The sequence below is a fragment of the Morone saxatilis genome, unplaced genomic scaffold, assembly GCF_004916995.1.
Source record: "Morone saxatilis isolate NCDOM2014 unplaced genomic scaffold, NCSU_SB_2.0 Contig20, whole genome shotgun sequence".
Classification (NCBI taxonomy): Eukaryota; Metazoa; Chordata; class Actinopteri; family Moronidae; genus Morone; species Morone saxatilis.
Window position 1 is genome coordinate 15298190 of NW_023339763.1, and position 18073 is coordinate 15316262.

The following is an 18073-nucleotide window of genomic DNA, read 5'->3' on the forward strand; positions in this document are numbered from 1 at the left end:
TCCCTGCGGTTTCATGCGGTTTAAATTCTGATTGTTACCTTGTCACTGTGTTTTGACGTAGTATTTGCTTTGGTTTATAATAACTAATATGCTTTAGACAATGAAGCCCCGAATGTGTGAAAACAGACATAATGTTTTTCTTTGCAATAAATGTGGAGAATAACCCAGGATAACCATGTCACAAAAAAGTTAAAGTTCAGGTTATTAGCCACAACTGGGACCAAATGCAAACACAGACATAGCTGATATGGTCTAGTACCAGTGGACAGCTGACTAGTAGACTAAAAACACAAATCCAAAAAGGAAAGGGCAGGAAAGGACTTACACACAAGTAATAGTACAGGACAGGCTAATCAGGCTGTCAGGAGGTTAGAGAGATTGACGGATCCACTTGGAAAGAAGTCAGAAGGAAAAGCTTGAGCTGCAGACACAGACGAGACTGCTCGGGGTTGGCAGAAGCTCAGAAACTGGAAAAATTAACAGCTTTGGAGGATGACTTGGTGAGAGGAGAGACACGGATTGGATCAGGAGGGCAAGCCCAAAGGCTGGAAACAAGTATGTCTTAGGAAAAACCAAAAGGATCACCTCACTTAAACCAATCAAAAACCTGGACTGAAGATGATGCAGCTTGGAGGGGATTCATGTAGGAAGACTGGGTTCGGAGGAGGAACTGCAACACTGAGGAAGAAGAAAAATGGGTAAAAATAACCCCAAGAACCCAGACCTTTTTAGCTTGTGTGTGCTTGTATCTCTCTGTTCTAGTATTGTACGATCGTACATAACAGTTGAAGTGAAATACTAAATACTACTAAGTCCAACCTAAAAAGGCTGTCAGGTCATATTACTGGATCTTGCAATTTTTATTCATGCTAAAATTGCAGCTTACACTTCAGCTGCAAGGCAAAAAAAAGAGAGAAAAGGTGTGAATTAAAGAAAATTATATAACAGGTTGGTCAGAGTGCATTAGATACCCCTATCCTTACAACCAAATGTCAAAGAACAATGTTTCTAAGCCTCAAGCCTCCAAAATGACAGCACATAATTTATCTAATTTCCCTGCCCCTGCACATAACTTCAAGCCAGCATCATGCACTCATGCCCCAAAGACAATAAGGAAGTGTGCCCAAATCACCAAAATGTGAAACACCACAAATGAAATGGCAGTCTTGTGTTGTTAAAGGGTGCTAGATTACTGGGGAGGAGTAAAAGATTCATCAGTGAAACACTAAAAAGCAGTGTTCGAAACAAACTGAGCGCTGACGACAGATTTTGACAAAAAGATGTATAAGACGGGCTCAGCCTGCGAGAAGCTGACTCAGAGAGGCAGAAGCAGAAAAAGGGCTCTGACTGGGAGACAAGGACCAGATCAAAATGGAACAAGCTCAGAAATGGGGACATGGAGGAAGAGTCTGAGGAGAAGGAAGAAGGAGAGATTGCAGGTATCACAAGACAGAAGGTGTAGACAGCTGATTACCTTATTGGTTTGGGTTTTAGGTGGTTGATTCTTTTTTTCATCTTAATCGAGGAAATCCAGGATAGTCACAACAAATTACAGTTATCTACATATTCGCACAATAAATCATTGTCATTGCTTCAGGTGGCACCATCAAGGTACTCTACTGATAAGAGCTTCAGATTCATGTAATAAAGAGAAGACAGACAGGAGCTGCAAAGAATTTGACTTTATTTTGATATTGACCACGTTTGTTTGTTTTAAGAAATCCCTGGAATTTATACAGATGATATGTACAGAGGTTCAGCTTCAGCCATTCAGTATTCTTGCATGCATCTGACTTGTTTTAAAATACAAAAAGCTTATATACATTAGTTTGAATTTTCTTGGCAGTGTAGTATTTAGACATGACTCACTGTTTCACCTTTTCTTTGGATGAGATGACAAGTGTCAATCATAAAAAGCAAAATTCTGATAGCCGTGTCAACTACAAGATGTAATTTGTCCAATAATTCCAGAGACGTTACGGAATTTGTAGTCACACACACATTATGAAACACAGATCAGCACCTCTAAAGTATCTGTGGGAAATTTGTGACTTCTCCATGATTCAGAGTAAAGGGAGTGACATACAAACGTGCCAGGCTTCGTAAAATATCTTCAATGGAACGTATTAATTAGTGAGATCAGCACAAAAGAAGAACAGAATAATAAAGTAAAGAACAAAGTAGAACTGTCCTTAGGGTAAAACACTATGTTCACAGATGATAACACACACGTTATAAATGACAATCAGCTATTACATTTTAAAGGATAGCTTTGTATTTTTTGTCTGTCTCACTCGAATGCCCATACAGTAAGTATGCTGAGAGGTTTGTCAGAGAGATTCCATTGTTTCCATAGTCCTAATTCTAGGAAAAAATACTTCTCAAAGTTCAGCCAAAGCTAATATGAGGCTTCAGCAGTGAGTTGGACTAACCCACAGGGAATCTTCTTAAGTTACAGTCTAATCATCTTTGTGTTACTATTCCTCTGTGTAAGCACAATGAGGAAATGTCACATTAAAATGACTGAAAATCTAGATAGCTAGATTGATAGATACCCAACTGTTTTGTCTGACTCAGACAGCTGAAGATTAGATTTGAGAGAATCATTAGTATAAATTGTGTCTACAGTGACAGTTGGCATTGAAATGAAGGTATAAAAGATTATCTTCAAGATTTAGCAGTAAAACCATGAAAGGGCAACATCACATAAAGTGTGTGCAGGGAAATAGCAGTGACATATGATGACTTACACTCCATCCAAACATAAAATTAACTTGTTTTGCTCTCCTTAGCTCATAAATGAATGAGTCATAACAACTTTTAGGGTGTAAACTAATAGAGAACTGAACAAGACAGCACACCTATCGCACACACATTAAAGGAGGGAGGGGGAAATATCCACTCTTAAATTGAATTGCATTGCATCGGAGTTATGTAGGTCATCAAATAATAATTTTAGCACTTGCTCACCTCTAGCATGCATGTACCAGCATGGCTGTAAACTCATTAAACACAATTAGGCAACTACTGAGAATTAACATGGGTCCTAAAAGGAAACATAGCTATAGAAAAATGAACACACACAAGGAAATATTGCATGTTCAGACAAGCAGTGCGTGTTAGCATGGACATAAAGGGGGAAAAAATCTGACGTCGGGTGAGTCACGTCTAGCACATCCATCAGCAAAACAGAGAGAGGAGAGCTTTGAATTTCCACCTTTATAAGGTCAAAGATCTTTCAGGGTGTGTGATGGTTTGAATTATGTTGGCTAACGTTGCCACACCTTATGTAAAAAAGCATTTCATGAAGAAAAAAAACAGCTACATGTAGGCTCATAGATTGATATATAATATATATAACATTTGATTTGGATTGTTCAGTTTTTTCCTCAGGAGAGAGAATGTCAGGATGTTTGTGCTAGTTCTCCCTTGCAATGCAATACAATTCAAATAAATTTGATCCCAATTAAAAGCCACAGCAGTGACAACACTAGGCCACAAAATATCTCCTTTGTGGTGTGTCTTTCTAGTTTGCGCAATGACTCATTGGGTGCCAGTATCATAAAAATTAATTAAAATTCAAACTCAATCCTAAAGATAGACATGAAACATAAAGTTACTGTGAGCCATTTGAAAACTCAAAACAATTGATTATGTGCATATGAGACAGCAGTGCATACTGATGAAACATGTCTGGCCATAACTTACTGTATAAGTTATGGCCAGACATTTTTAGCCAAGTCTTAACATATCATTTTTTAACTTTTGATCTGCAACGTATCTGAATCTAAACCACTAATAGTAGGCAAACCTGAGGTAGGATACACATCAGTTCAATGTCTTCATTGTCTTCAAACCTGTAATTATAGACAGATGATGATCATGAGAAGTTACAATGCTACCTTCAGTGATAATGCCTTTGCTCTGTGACTCTTGTTGTTCAGATATAGCCAGCACAGCTTGTGTAATGCTAACATAGCACTGTGTGCTACATCAAATTGTACATCAGCTTGTGTTTCACAGTAAATGAACATTTAACATGGTGGTAATTGCAGTCAATATGTTTCACAGATGCTGTTCGAAGATGCAGCCCACTGTTGCACATGTATTATTTACTGGATGTGTATATGTCTACCCTTTAAAAGGGAGCATTTTAAAGGGTAGACACATACATAGGGACATACATACACGTTTGATACATATATGGTGGACAGGAGCATAAAAGATGATTAAGATGATGATGGATTAGGATATTTCTTGAGTGAGAGCATGTAGCGCAACTATAGATTAGCCTACAATACACCCAGAAATTCTGTGGGATTTTCTGCATAAGAAAAGGGTGTAACATGACTGAACAGATATGTCTATATATCCTGATAAACCAGACAACCTCTATTATTTTTTACCTCTGGGGCATTTCTTCTCTGGAAAATGATGCCGCAAGTGAGTAAATACCCATTCAGAGAAGGCAAAGTTTCTCAGGAACATCAATAAAATGACATTCCAATGTGGGACCTTTGTACTGTGAGACAGTTGGAAACTAATACGTGCTAGTCATGCAAGACTCAATGAACTAAACCTCAAGTACAAGTCTCAGATTTTCGTTGTTTATGTAATGAAGACCATGGAGTTGTCCGATTATTGAGCTCTAACTAAATTCTTCTCCAGTATGGCAGCCAGTCAAGAGTTGTAGCTCATCAGCAAAGAAGATGACTACAACTCATGGTGTAAGACTGCAGAAAACCCAAAGAATACTACTTTAAGGCACAATATGTCATGTTTTCAGATGTTACAATGCTGTTTAACATGATATATGTGGACTTTCAAGGTGTTGAAGTGGCACTAAGTACTGTTGTCCTCCAAGATGTTTCAGCTACACAAACAATACACTGATATAGCAGTTTTTGCATTATGATTTGCTATGTCCTCACTAAACATCAAAACTCTGCTCTAACTGCCTTGCTTACTTGTTTCTGTTGTAAACATGGGACTTTGTGTCAATGACAGGCTCAGAGCTCATTTAATTGATGTCACTGATGTTTTAAATGAACTGAAATGTTTTTTCGAGTTCTCCAAGCTTCTCTGAGTTTTTTTTACTTTGATATTTATAATGAACCCATAATGTGGTTTACATCAATTTCTGTTAAAAAAATTTTTTTTCACAAGTTGGAGACCTAATTTTAAAAATGAAAGGTGCACCACAGCTGCCTGTGCTATCCAGAAAATCAAGACTAGGTATTATGCTGCAGAAATAATAGCCCATAAATAAAGTACTAATAATAGTGCAGATTTAACAGAAGGTTTAAGGTAACAGGGTGCAGCTTTATGTTGAAATTGATTGTACTGCCACATTGTACAGTTTTAAATACCCCTAAAGTCAGCCTTTGTGAACATGCTAAACTCTTGCGTGTTTCGTCAAGCCTCTATTATGCTGTCAACAATGTTATCATTTCTATTGACAGATGGTGTGGTATGTTTTGTGTTGATTTAACTTTGAATTATTCTCATGTTATTCTACTGTCAACCAATTAAAAATACTACATGAATCAGTGTGACAGCTGTCACTAAATCCTCTTAAATAAAACATCTTACTGCTTTAAATCATTAAGTTGAGCAGGATCATGCAGAAACACATCTAAATGTCCAGCTGCCCCGCACCTGAACATGTTGTCAGGGTTAAGATGCACAAAGCAACAACATAAAAATATAAAACAAAGGAATAAATACATAAATAATTTAATTTCCCTGAAATAATGAACTGTATCTGAAACCACAAACAGCAGGGTGGCCTGACAGTAAGATCAGGCCATGTGTGAAAGGTTTGCATTAGTGATAGCCTCTAAGCAGCACTGAACCCCTTTCTGATCCAGAGGCCTTTCACTCAGGAGACTTCACTCATAAACACACACAGTATAAACATGTTTCATCTGAGATTATGCAAAGCAATAAAATCTTGACTGTTTTGTGTCCAACATGGTGCACCCATGTTATGAACTCCACAGAAATGGCAAGTGATAGTTGGCAATGACTGGGAAGAAAGTATAAAAGCTTTAGAAAAGTTAGTATACAGAATTTGCAAATACAGAAACCTTGCATGTGCAATGAAAAAATGCTACAAAACAGGACCTCCGTGCTTTTGACCACAGCCAAGCACGTGTTCTCACAGTGGTCAAATGTCACTTCCCTCTGTGCATGCAGATTTGAATTGAGAACTTCGGTATGGAGTTGCACATGATTTGTACAGTAATTTAAATGTGAAACCAGAGTTTCAGGGAAAACAGAAGGCAGAATGTCTACTGTGATTGCTCAAATGCAATACTTACTTGCAAATAAGTCAACTACTTATAAATCAGGTGTGGCTGCTGAAAAGAAGATACAGTAGGGACCTGATGCACACCATGTAAAAAAAGAGAACATTATACAATAAAGTCAAAAATTAATTTTCATGGAAAAATAAATTCCACAAAAGGGAGAGAAACTCAAGAGTGTAAGAACCCCTTGAGGTCAGTCAGTGGCTTGTGGCTGCAAGGCCAGTGTGCAGCTTAGGTCTTGTTAGTGAAAGAGTGAGTAACATGTCTGTCATCTCCTCACTGCCAATGTCTCCAACACCAGCATGGAAATGTTAGTACTGGCACTTGCAGGCTCACTAATCACTGAGCTTATGTTGAGAGGGATGTACAGATCATCCATTGTCTTGTCTGTTTCTCTTTCAGCAAGTTCAAACTGTGCAGCTCACACAGGCAACACACAGTCACGTTGCTAGTCCACACACATACAGGATGACCCCATTAACTAGGAGCAGGATACAAGTGAAAATGTGATGGACAAGAAGTGGGTGGCGTCTGACATCATATAAAGAGACAGAGGTATTTCTTCCTCCTGTCTCCTGTTTCAGTCAGGCAGAAGCAGACTCCCAAAGAACCACTGCCCACTGGGTCCTCGCCCAAAGGGGCTCTCTGGTCCCTGGCAATTGGGTGCGGGTTTGGGCTGGGGAGAGGGGTTGGCTGGATGACTGCAGGTTGGACACAACATTCAGGCTTGTGTCAAACAGCTGAGAGTTGTGTGGGCTTCGATGGAGGCAGATCCAGCAGAGCCTGGACAGTCACACCCACTTTCACCAGACCGCGCTCTTCTAGGATGTGATGGGGCAGACACAGCTTGTCCTGAGTTAGCGGAGAGACGTCTTCAGTTACAGTCAGCAATATTTACTATGCTTCAATTGGTAATTTTCCGATCTAAAAATTCTAGTCATATCCTTTGACCTGCAAAGTTGCAGCATCAACCCAACTGAACCCTAAAACGAACTACAAACCAGGAAACTGATTTCCAAGTGTAACACCCTACACTGCCAACATTTCACCTTGGCAGGCTTGGGTCACTTGCCTGCATTTGCATATGTGGGACTGTGCCATGAATCTTAAAAGTAAAAGTGAAAGGTTTTGACATCAACGTCAGACTTTTAGTGTATTTTAATTATTTAATTGTTCAGTAGTAGTTGCATTTCCCAATGAGGTATTCAGTTGCTTATGACATTAAAATGACTGTAGCCTTTTTTGGCTTCCATACAAAAATCTGTGTGGGGCGATACCACTCGAGAATGGCTTTCACTTAGATTCCTATCAGTATTGACAGAATTGTATTTGAAAAAGAATGAATGTAAATACTTATTTGACAGGCAGATCTTGCCATGGAAAATAAACACTTACAATTTCCATTAGCTATGGGATAAATTTTCCACCAGTACGACGCTCAGCTAACAAACTAGACCAGCGAGTGTGCATGACAGAACATGTAGAGATTTACTGTAGTACAGTCAGTCAGTAGGTTTGTAAGTTGGTGTATCGTCCAGAGATCAACAGTTGATATGACTGGTAGATAATAAAGTTGAAAAACAAACATAACACAATGTAAAGTAATACAACAGTAAGTAACATATTGTGTGAATGATGGATTACCTGTGTGACACCCAGCTTCTTACAGGCATCCAAGAAGTTCTCCACATTCCTACGGCATTTAGCCATGCTCAGCTTTGGCTGGAGGCCAGAACATCAGTCATGTTAGAAATTAAATGCAGAGCAAACAAAAAACTACGAAACCAAATCAGGAAGCTGTAAGGTTTTGTAGGTTATGGAGAAAACAAAGCACACTACATCCAACTATTGTGAGAGTGAGAATAAAATATCATTTATTACCACAAAGTAGCATCTTTTCAATTAATCTATAACTCGGTTTAAAATAAAAGGCGTTTCAAGGAGTTTCAGGTCTACTTACCACTGCAGGAGATGGTACATGGATGCTGGCAACAGACCGAGGACAAATGTGATTGGCTAAATGGCAAAGAACAACTCCATCCATCAGAGCAGCTCCAACATCATCTGGGAGCAACACCTTCAGTCTGGACTCAATGTTCTGCAAAGAAATTAACATTGACCTTATGACGTCACTGTCCTCTCAAGAACAATGCATATTTTGGTTGAAAAAGGAGTTTATTTAATTACAGTGAGGTCTGTCTCCTCTTTAGACACTTTTTTGTTTTTTATTAACCAGGAAGGTCCAACTAAGGCACATCAGCAAATAATCTATTAGTGAGAGTAGGTGTAAACACAAATGCAACCACCTAATAGGCAGAAATGGGATCTGGGTGTGTAGTAGGTGTAATTGTAGTAGTCAGTAGACTGTCCAGGCCTGCTCTGTATGAGTTAGTCATATCTGGGCATGTTTACAAAATAATGTCACTGCTGTAAATTGGTCATTATACACTGGTCCTGATAATAATCCTGTTTACACAAGAGCAAATTTTCCAGAGAAAATGGTGTTTATGGTTAGTCCTGATTAATTGAGTTCAAGGTGCTTCCAATATATATCATACACACACACACACACACACACACACACAGCAGATCTAAATGAGCCCAAATAAATCATCCGGGGCAGTATTCATAAAGCTTTCTACTTCAAAGACTTGCTCCTAGTGATGAAATTCTACGAAAATTCTAAAAATTATGATTATGATTGATAAAAATTTCTCCTTACCGTTAGGACTAGATCCTGGTAAAGATAAAAGTTATTCACAGAGCATCTTAGCCCTTGAATGAGATCAGGGGGAGAACTGGAGGACTTTTAAAAGAACTCTTAAGTTCAGCAGTTCATTTTCACATTTTGCATGCTCACAAATGACATTAATTGACATTAATATCAAATATATTAATTCCTAAAGTCATTAGCTTGTAAATGTAAGCAAATAAATATAACAACTATCAGCATGTGAAGAGGCTACTGCGCAAATAGGCCTGTGTTTTCAAACCGTATGGCTTATAAGATATTCAACAAAGATTCATTCCATCAAATAGTTTTAATAATTAAACCATGTTTTAATAGAGACTAAATTATATGATTAGGCCTTTTACTGTTCATTTTATAGTCATTATCACAGTGCAGTTTTCATTTTTACTAAGGTAAATGTTTCTGTCCCGTCCTTTGCTAAGAGATGCTCTGAGAAAGTTCCTAAATCACACCTAAGCTCAGACTCCTTGCTAGAATTGTTTTGGCTAAATTAGGAGCTCTCTGAGATTTTTCTTAGCATGTTTGTTAATACAACCTCTGATTTGTATTAATTGCTGCTTAATAGGATCTGATGCAGAACTTTTGTGTGTGTTTTGTGAATGTGGATGGCCTCCTTGGTCTTTTTCACCCCTTCAAAGTCAAGGCTGCGACCTGCTTTCGTCTAGTGTTCATGGACAGCTCATTCAGTCTCTAGTCCAGAGTCCTTGTCAATTTCACAGAGGTTGTAATCCTCAAAGCTGTCACGTGTGATAGCTCTTAGGAGTGTTAGGGCATGTGATGACAACTGGGCTATCTCCTTCTCCAAAACTACACGCCAATGACAGAAAGATAAAATCATGCAAAAATTAATGGTCTGTTGCATTGCCGTTCTTTAGTCATGCATTGTTGTGGTGCTGAATGGAGAGCTCCTGAAAAATTACTTAATACAGTCTTTACCCAATAAAGTGTTTTCATTGTTTGAACTGTGACTGAAAAAGTTGTCTTAACTCACTGTTTCACTCTCTCTTTTCTGTTTGTGTGCCTGATAACAGATTTAATATTTCTGACACCATTTCCTCTGCTGCAGTGTTGATACATCCCTTCCCTCCACCCAAATTGTGCACCTCTAAAAGGGAATGCCATAAGGACATATTTCATGAGCCCAAACTAAATTGTGAAACCTTGGTTGGTGAACAAGGGGTTATTTTGTTCTCAGCAATAATGGTGTTTCCTAAATGTGAAACTCTGGTCCATGCCATTTCTTTTATGAAACTGTTGAATTTCCTGGAACTAGAAGTAAGTGTAATTTCTCACCAACTCTGATAATGCTTTTATTGAGACTGAAAAGTCATTCCTGACCTTGGAAACAGTTGCGGACTGTTTGACTGTGCCCTAACTTCTTATATTGTGAAAGAATCAGTTGTGGGTGGCACATACAGGGAATGTCTGCTTTATTCTTCTCAGCATCTGGTGAGTGAAGCACCTTTGATGTCTTTTGTCAGTCTGTCATCTACTCAGTCAAAGGTGGCACCGAGGTCTCTGTGGGTTTGCTACTACAACAACAACAAAGTGCCTAGAAGCATTCTTTAATCTCACTTGGCACATGACCTGACGTCTCTACCCTTGTTCTTCTAGACCAGGAATCTCAAACGTGCCATTTCTTATCTTCAAGCTGCTTTCCTTCTCCCATGTTCTTTGGTTACCTCTGGTTTCGAGCCAGGAACATTAGAACTCCTTTTACATAGCTTAATAGTCTCTGACAGTCTCTAACTTGCTGCTGAGACTTTGATTATTCTCAGATTCTGTACTGAGACTCAGCTTCATAACAAAACCTCTCCCCTTGGCTGTCAGTGCCTCATTCCTGGCCTGCTGCATGCAACTGATGGGCGTGGCCGCTTCTTTATATTAGTGCTACATTACGAGTATCAGGTTTAACTGTATTATTAGAAAGAACGTAGTTTAGCACGACATAAACTGCTCCCACGACTGCAAAAATACTCCTATTGCTACTAGGGAATTACACATTTTACTAGCAAGTAAAAAGTACTAGTACGAGCCACCACTATGACTACTACAAAAACTATGAACATAAACGCTCCACTAGATGGGCCTTACACAATGAGAAGAGTCATATGGTTGATTCATTGAACAGTATGACTCAGCTTCTTAGAATCCAAGTGACACTTCCATACCGCTAAATGGGAACACTCAGTAAAAGCACACAAAATTCCCTGGACATTTGATTTAGATGTCACTTATTCACTTAAAGGTATAAACACTGGAACAAAGGCAGGATCTGGCAGACTTGACGCCTAAAATGACCTGATGCTTTGTGCAAAATGCAAATGCACAAACAAGCGGTGAGGCTTCTGACCTGCCGTAAGAGTCCTATCTGTTCCATTTCCTCTCTCAAGTGCTCCATCTTCCTCCTCATGGTGAAACTGGGGTCTGTCGAGGCGTACTCCTGGCGGCTTCCTCTGGTGAAGGCTGAAGTGATAAACGAAGGGTACAGTTCTGAGTTCCAGGTAACACACAGTGAGATACAAGAGAAGAAAATACAAGGAAAAATGACAACTGATAATCCTAGAAAGTCAAGCACAGGTCAGTGTGATAAGAAATTAACACATTCCACTGCCACCGACTAGGAAAGTCTGCCAAATAGTTAAGTGTAGTTTAGTTGAATCTGTAATTTGATATGGCCAAAAACCAAGGTTTCTAGAGAATGTCTAAAGATCACAGTTCTGGCGTTACCTTTTATCCTTAGATACTGCAACATTGTACGGGCAAGTACATTTCCCACAACTCCTCATGAAAATATTTTGTTAGAATTGCAGCCCAGTTAAATTACCAGAATTTATTCCTTTATTTCTGGAAACTCAGTTTCTTACAATATACGATTTTAATGTTTTCCAAATATAATTTAATTTAGGAGAAGTCATAAACCATGGGCTGCAATTTATCACAGTATGTGTCACAAGATTGAGTATTTAAATTTGTGTGCAGCAATAGTCAAAAGTCCAGTGAATGCATCTTCATTTGTCTGATAGTACACGCCATCATGATCCAGTAAATGAGGAACAGGAAAACGATGTGAGACATGATGTATTCTTGCACTTTTAAATATAAGACAAAATTCAAAGAGGGTAATCTTTCCTAATGAGTTTAGCTCTTATTTTAAAACTAATTCACAATTTCACTTCTACTTAAAGGTCCAGTGTGTAACTGGATCAATTGGCAGAAATGGAATTAAATATTTATAGGCTTGTTTTCATTAGTGTATAATCACCTGAATATAGGAATCATGTTTTTCCTACCTTAGAATGAAACATTTTGGTCTACAGACCCTGTCGGTCGCCTTTCATGGAGTCCGCCATATTGAACCGCCATGTTTCTACAGTAGCCCAGAACGGACGAACCAAACACTGCCTCTATATAGGGCCCTTTGCAATTTTTGTGGACACCGTAGATTCTCCTACACGCCTGGAGTAAACGGTGGTTGGTTGCAATGTGCAATCTCACCACTAGTTGCCACTAGAGGCTACTGAATGAGCAGATTGCAACTAACTCAACAAGGCTAGAGCCTGCGCCGGTATCTGTGGACAAATGCGGACCAGTGAGACACGGCACGGTAAAGGTGCGTCCAGTAGGGTACACACCTGCACGTGCGCCCACCAAAGAGCTCCCGCCGAAAATTCAAAAGGCGCCCGTAACGTCTACAGCCCAGTGTTTCTGGTTTGTCTGTGTCGGGGCGTACTGTACGAGACACGATGGCGGTTCAACATGCGGACTCCACTTAAAGGAGGACCCCGCTCAGCCTGTACCCCGAGGCCGTGCACTAGATCATTCTAAGGTATTATACTCTAAACTGAAATTGATATTATATTCAATTTCTGCCAACAGATCCTCTTAAGTTTTACAAACGGGATCTTTAAGTAACACTTTCAATGAAGGACTTTCAATGTGACCGAGTATTTTTCAATGTGGTATTTTAATGAAGTAAGGGATCCACCACCAGTGTTTTTACATTTAGTCATAAATTAGTAATACACAATGTCTTTGTTGCACCTCAATAAAACTCATCAGGAAAGGAGACATTAATCCTGTTGTGTCTTGACTTGACTGCTAATGCACTGATATAGAACAGATCAACAGTTCCTCAGAAACCTTTCCGACTTCCAGAGAAAAGACTCCACCTAAAAAAACATTTTTTGGCTTCACGTGAAGAGGAAAGTGTTCACATTACAACAGATATCAGGCTTAGGTTACAATAGGGCACTGTCTCAGTGTTTCTTCAAGCTTAGATGGTAATACTTTCAGCAAGTGCAAGCCAACTGCACCAAATATAGACTAATCTAGCTAATCCCATTGATTCAAAGAAGAACTTTGTTCCACTCCACTGATACAAAAAACAATGTAATTTTTGCTATTTACCAATTTCAAATATTTATTTAAGCTATTCTTTATCAAGTCTTAAGAGCTTCTAGTATATTTTTTTTATTGAGAAATCTGAAGAGGGCATTCAAATGTGACATTCAAACTGATGTCACAATTGACATGGATGGGTGATATTCATCAAACGTTTAAAATAATAATGGTGTGGCAGGTTATTTTTAAACCCATGTTTATTATAGCAGTGAAGGAAAAACAGCGAGCCAAAATTTAACACAGTAAAGGTCATTAAAAAAAACAGTTTTCTATTACCTGATCTTGGCTTTAACCCAAACACTGTCAGGGTGGTGCCGAAGTCAGCGTTGCGCAAGCCATCCTGAAGACAAAACATTCATTACAATCAGAGTACGGCATTGTGACAGCAGTGAGGTGAGTTTTGAGAAGATATTTAGATTTTTATCTACACAACATGGTTTGTCACCAACCTCATTGTCGTCATTCCCACTGGAGTTTTTACGAGCACTCTGACATTTGTACTGGAAAAGAAAAAAAAAAAAGTATCATTCAACACTAATTGTTTTACTTCATTTGTACTAAGGGCCTCAGTTTTTGACTATGAATGCAAATGTTTAATAAAAAAAGAAAAAAAAGAATGGCCTTATCATTATCATACATTATTTCCTGATGTTATCTTTAATCAAAACAACTGTTCCAGCAACATTTCTTGAGAAAAACCTGGTACTTACTCAAGATCTTAACTGATGCAAATGTTTTCACCTTTTAAATCACACACAACATGTTTTCTGCCACCAGTAAAGGTGTCAAGCAATGCAGATAGTTGTATGTTTTACTGGACCAGGTTCTTAGATACCTGACTCGAGAACTCTGCTGCGACCCCAATATAAAAGAGGAGAATGGAATTTGTGGCGCTCAAAGAGTTGAAAAAAATAAAATTATCCCAGTTACTCTGGAGAATCAACAGACCTCACTTTATTGGAATAAACAAAGAAGCAGACCCTGTTAAAACAGTGTCTACAGTGAGGTCTGTGGACTGTCCACATTGTCCGGATACACACTGCTGATAAGTTTTTCAAATGTATCAGTTGTTTCAGTTGTGTGAGCACCACAAACAAAACTCTCATAACTCCCATAAACTTGAGTAGCAACAGGAATTTTATAGAGATAAATATCTCCAAACCAAAGAAAACAAGTCAGTTGCCTAAGAATTTATCCTCAGGCATCTAATGAGGTGTGTTCTGCAGAATATTGAATTATACCAGGCATAAATTACGAGACCTATGCACACCTTCAGATAATCCTTTCTCAGGTACTTGTTCCTCCTGCGATCTTCATTCTGATTGAGGACGGGTGGGACTTCGGGCCACTTTGGCTCTGAATCCGACTGATCCATCTTCAGGCTGCCATCAAAGGAGCAGGATGAAGAAGGCTGTAAAAGCAGCAACATCACATTAGGAATGGGAGGCGCAACCACAAACGAAGTAACTGATAAACACCACATATGTGAAATATTACTGATATTATGTTTTCTTTGAAGTAAAAAGGTTTGTACCTGTCCACTCAGCACTGATGCTCCACTACTTCCTTCATCCAGAGAAGCACTAGAATAGAGACACGAGTAGCATCAGGTAATTATATCACAGTATTATATAACATTAAAGACACTATGGCCCCGTGAAAGAACCTTTTCTAATTGTCGCTCTCTCTGGTAACACTGTTTGTATCAGTGGTTCTTGCAAGTTAAACACTACAGAAATGGGAGACACTAGCTGGTTTCAGAAGATAAAATGTGAGAATCTGTTGTTATCTTTTATATCTTTTAAATGTAACATCTTTGTGTTTTGAACGGAAGAAAAATTGTAATGTTTGGCTCCTGGAAATTGTGACGGGCATTTTTACATTTTTACAGTATTTTTAAAATCATTTTATGGACTACAGGATAAATCACAAAAAAAAGTCACCAGTTTAATCAATAGGATCTAATGCAATCTATTGTATCATAGTAGAAGAAAATACCTTGCCTCTCAATTAGATTTTTTTTTTGAAAATGGGCTACAGTATATTCTGAAAAAATATATATTTCTCCAAAGTTCACTGTCTCTGGACACATGAGTGTTTCATCAAACAGCGAGCAGAGATAAAATTACAGCATATAACAATTATTGTAGATATATTGCTCTATATGAGGACTCAGCAATATATGCTTCAGCAAGACTGAACAGTACATACCTACGAGCGGTCTGAGGTGGGGGCCTCGGTTTGCTGCTGGAGCTTCCAGAGTGACTTAGGAATCTGCAGATGGAAACAGATGCAGGTGCGGTTACAGAGCTGCACGTAAACAACAACTGTTACAACACATTAATGCGTGCACACAATCCCAAGGTCGGCAATGACTCATGTTACAGGATGTATGCAAATTGTCAACCATTTACAGTTACATGTTTACAAACATGGATGGCCTGCGAAAAAACAATGGGCTGAGTCAGATTCAATGGAAGTTTCACCAACCGAGCAACAAAGGGCAATTCATCTGCACAATGGATGGGAGAGTATTTAAGAGCATCGGCTTGACTTCTTCTTTAAGCTTGCGCAAACCAGCTCACAGTAAAGATGAGCTAATTTCACTTCAAATATGGAAATATTCATAGGTTCAAGCAAAGAAAACGCTTAGGTTTCCAAATACTGATCCACTAATCACAGGGCAAAAAACCCCATTAAAGCCTGGATGGGAATGTGTGTTTTTAAAAGCATTGTATACTGTACCGTAGATATGGAAATACAGGTTTGTTTGACTCGATCAACGGTTATCTACTCAGTGTGACATACAAACTATCTGTTGATGGATTGATTGATTGTTTGATGATAAAGAAAATCCATCTACCTGTGTGCTCGGCCAGTCACTCTCCGTCGGTGAATAAGACTCTCTGCTCTGCAAATTAAGGACCGTCGTCTAGAAGCGTTTGTAATGCATTACATCAAACGTGCAGCAGCCGAGTGAAGGAGAGAAAGCAGGGAACAAGAGAGTAAGCGAAGTGCTGATAAGAATTTGATATGCAGAGATGAAAGAGGTAAAATGGTGATGATGGAGCAATATTTGTTGATGTCATGGCAAACTGTGTGGATACTGAGAAACACAGTTCTACAGTTTCAGCCTGAAGAATGCAAATAAATATGTTCGCCTGACCAATGGGAGCAACTCACATGAGTACACAACATAATGAGGACAATGGAGACAGTCAGAGAAGAAAGAGGTGGATTTAAGCAGTGTAATGAATGGAGATATAAAGTAATGGCAGAGCAGAATGTTTTCATTAAGTACGGCGATGGCTTTTGTTAGGAGGAGAAAGAGGAGAACCACACATATGAGGGGCCGTCAGGGACATTATTCAGAATTACCTCTCACACACACTACTGAAACGCTCTCACACACACTACTGAAACGCTCTCACATACACTACTGAAACGCTCTCACACACACTACTGAAAACGCTCTCATATACACTACTGAAACGCTCTCACACACACTACTGAAACGCTCTCACACACACTACTGAAACGCTTCTCATATACACTACTGAAACGCTCTCACACACACTTACTGAAATGCTCCTCACATACACTACTGAAACGGCTTCATATACACTACTGAAACCTCTCACACACACTACTAAACCTTCTCATGATACATACTGAAAACGCTCTCACACACACTACTAAACGCTCTCACACACACTACTGAAACGCTCTTATATACACTACTGAAACGCTCTCACACACACTACTGAAACGCTCCTCACACCACTACTGAAACGCTCTCATATACACTACTGAAACGCTCTCACACACACTACTGAGACGCTTCTCATATACACTACTGAAACGCTCTCACACCACACTACTGAAACGCTCCATATACACTTTACAACTGAAACGCTCTCACACACACCTACTGAAACGCTCTCACACACACTACTGAAACGCTCTCACACACACTACTGAAACGCTCTCTATACACCACCATGCTGCTGCAAATACTCACTGAGGCACTAAATAGTATTAGTATGCATCTTGAAATAGTCCCCTATAAATTCACAATTTCCTCCAGTTTGACCAACATTTTCTAAAAACTACAGTGTCCAATTGTTCCAGGAAACTACTGAGCCCTTTTAAAAATGAAATATAGTTTCATTAACGTTTGTGTCCTGTTTTTAATGATTTACGTCTTTTGTTGAAAACACCTGGCCACATAGCCTACGGGATGGGGGAGTTGGAAAGCCTTTGAGAGACAGACTAATGCATTATTAAGATGATTATAGCAAAGGACCTTCATTTTGGTAAGAGGAAGGATGCTATCAAAAGAAATCATTGTTCACATTAAAAAACTGAAGCATCTTGGGGGCACCACCCTACCAAAAGGGAAATGGATAACCAATTAATTAATTTAGGCTCCACAGAGTTATTGACTTGTTCAGTGTACAGTGGACCTACAACAGGAACAGTGTAGTTTGTCTGTGTGGACCACTGTCAGCATTCTCAGATGTATTCGGTCCCATGTGACTTGAGTTGTCTGTCTCTGTCTCTCTCTCTCTCTCTCTCTGCAGCAGACATCTTCACACACACCCCT

At 39.1% G+C, this 18073-nt stretch overlaps 1 protein-coding gene across 2 annotated transcripts in view; it reads right to left on the reverse strand.

The window, feature by feature from the left end:
- Nucleotides 1-1687: 1687 nt before the first annotated feature.
- Nucleotides 1688-18073, reverse strand: part of lrch2 (leucine-rich repeats and calponin homology (CH) domain containing 2) — a 29867-nt gene continuing 13481 nt past the window's right edge. The window contains exons 12-21 of one of the 2 annotated variants that reach the window (XM_035667070.1): nt 16331-16399; nt 15679-15741; nt 15002-15050; nt 14738-14878; nt 13917-13967; nt 13744-13807; nt 11417-11529; nt 8272-8409; nt 7956-8033; nt 1688-7163 (exon numbers count right to left, since the gene is read on the reverse strand). In XM_035667070.1, coding sequence (XP_035522963.1) covers nt 7044-7163; nt 7956-8033; nt 8272-8409; nt 11417-11529; nt 13744-13807; nt 13917-13967; nt 14738-14878; nt 15002-15050; nt 15679-15741; nt 16331-16399 — 886 coding nt within the window. In that variant the 3' untranslated portion in view covers nt 1688-7043. The remainder of the gene's footprint in view (nt 7164-7955; nt 8034-8271; nt 8410-11416; nt 11530-13743; nt 13808-13916; nt 13968-14737; nt 14879-15001; nt 15051-15678; nt 15742-16330; nt 16400-18073) is intronic. The other variant, XM_035667071.1, reaches the window with a different exon arrangement.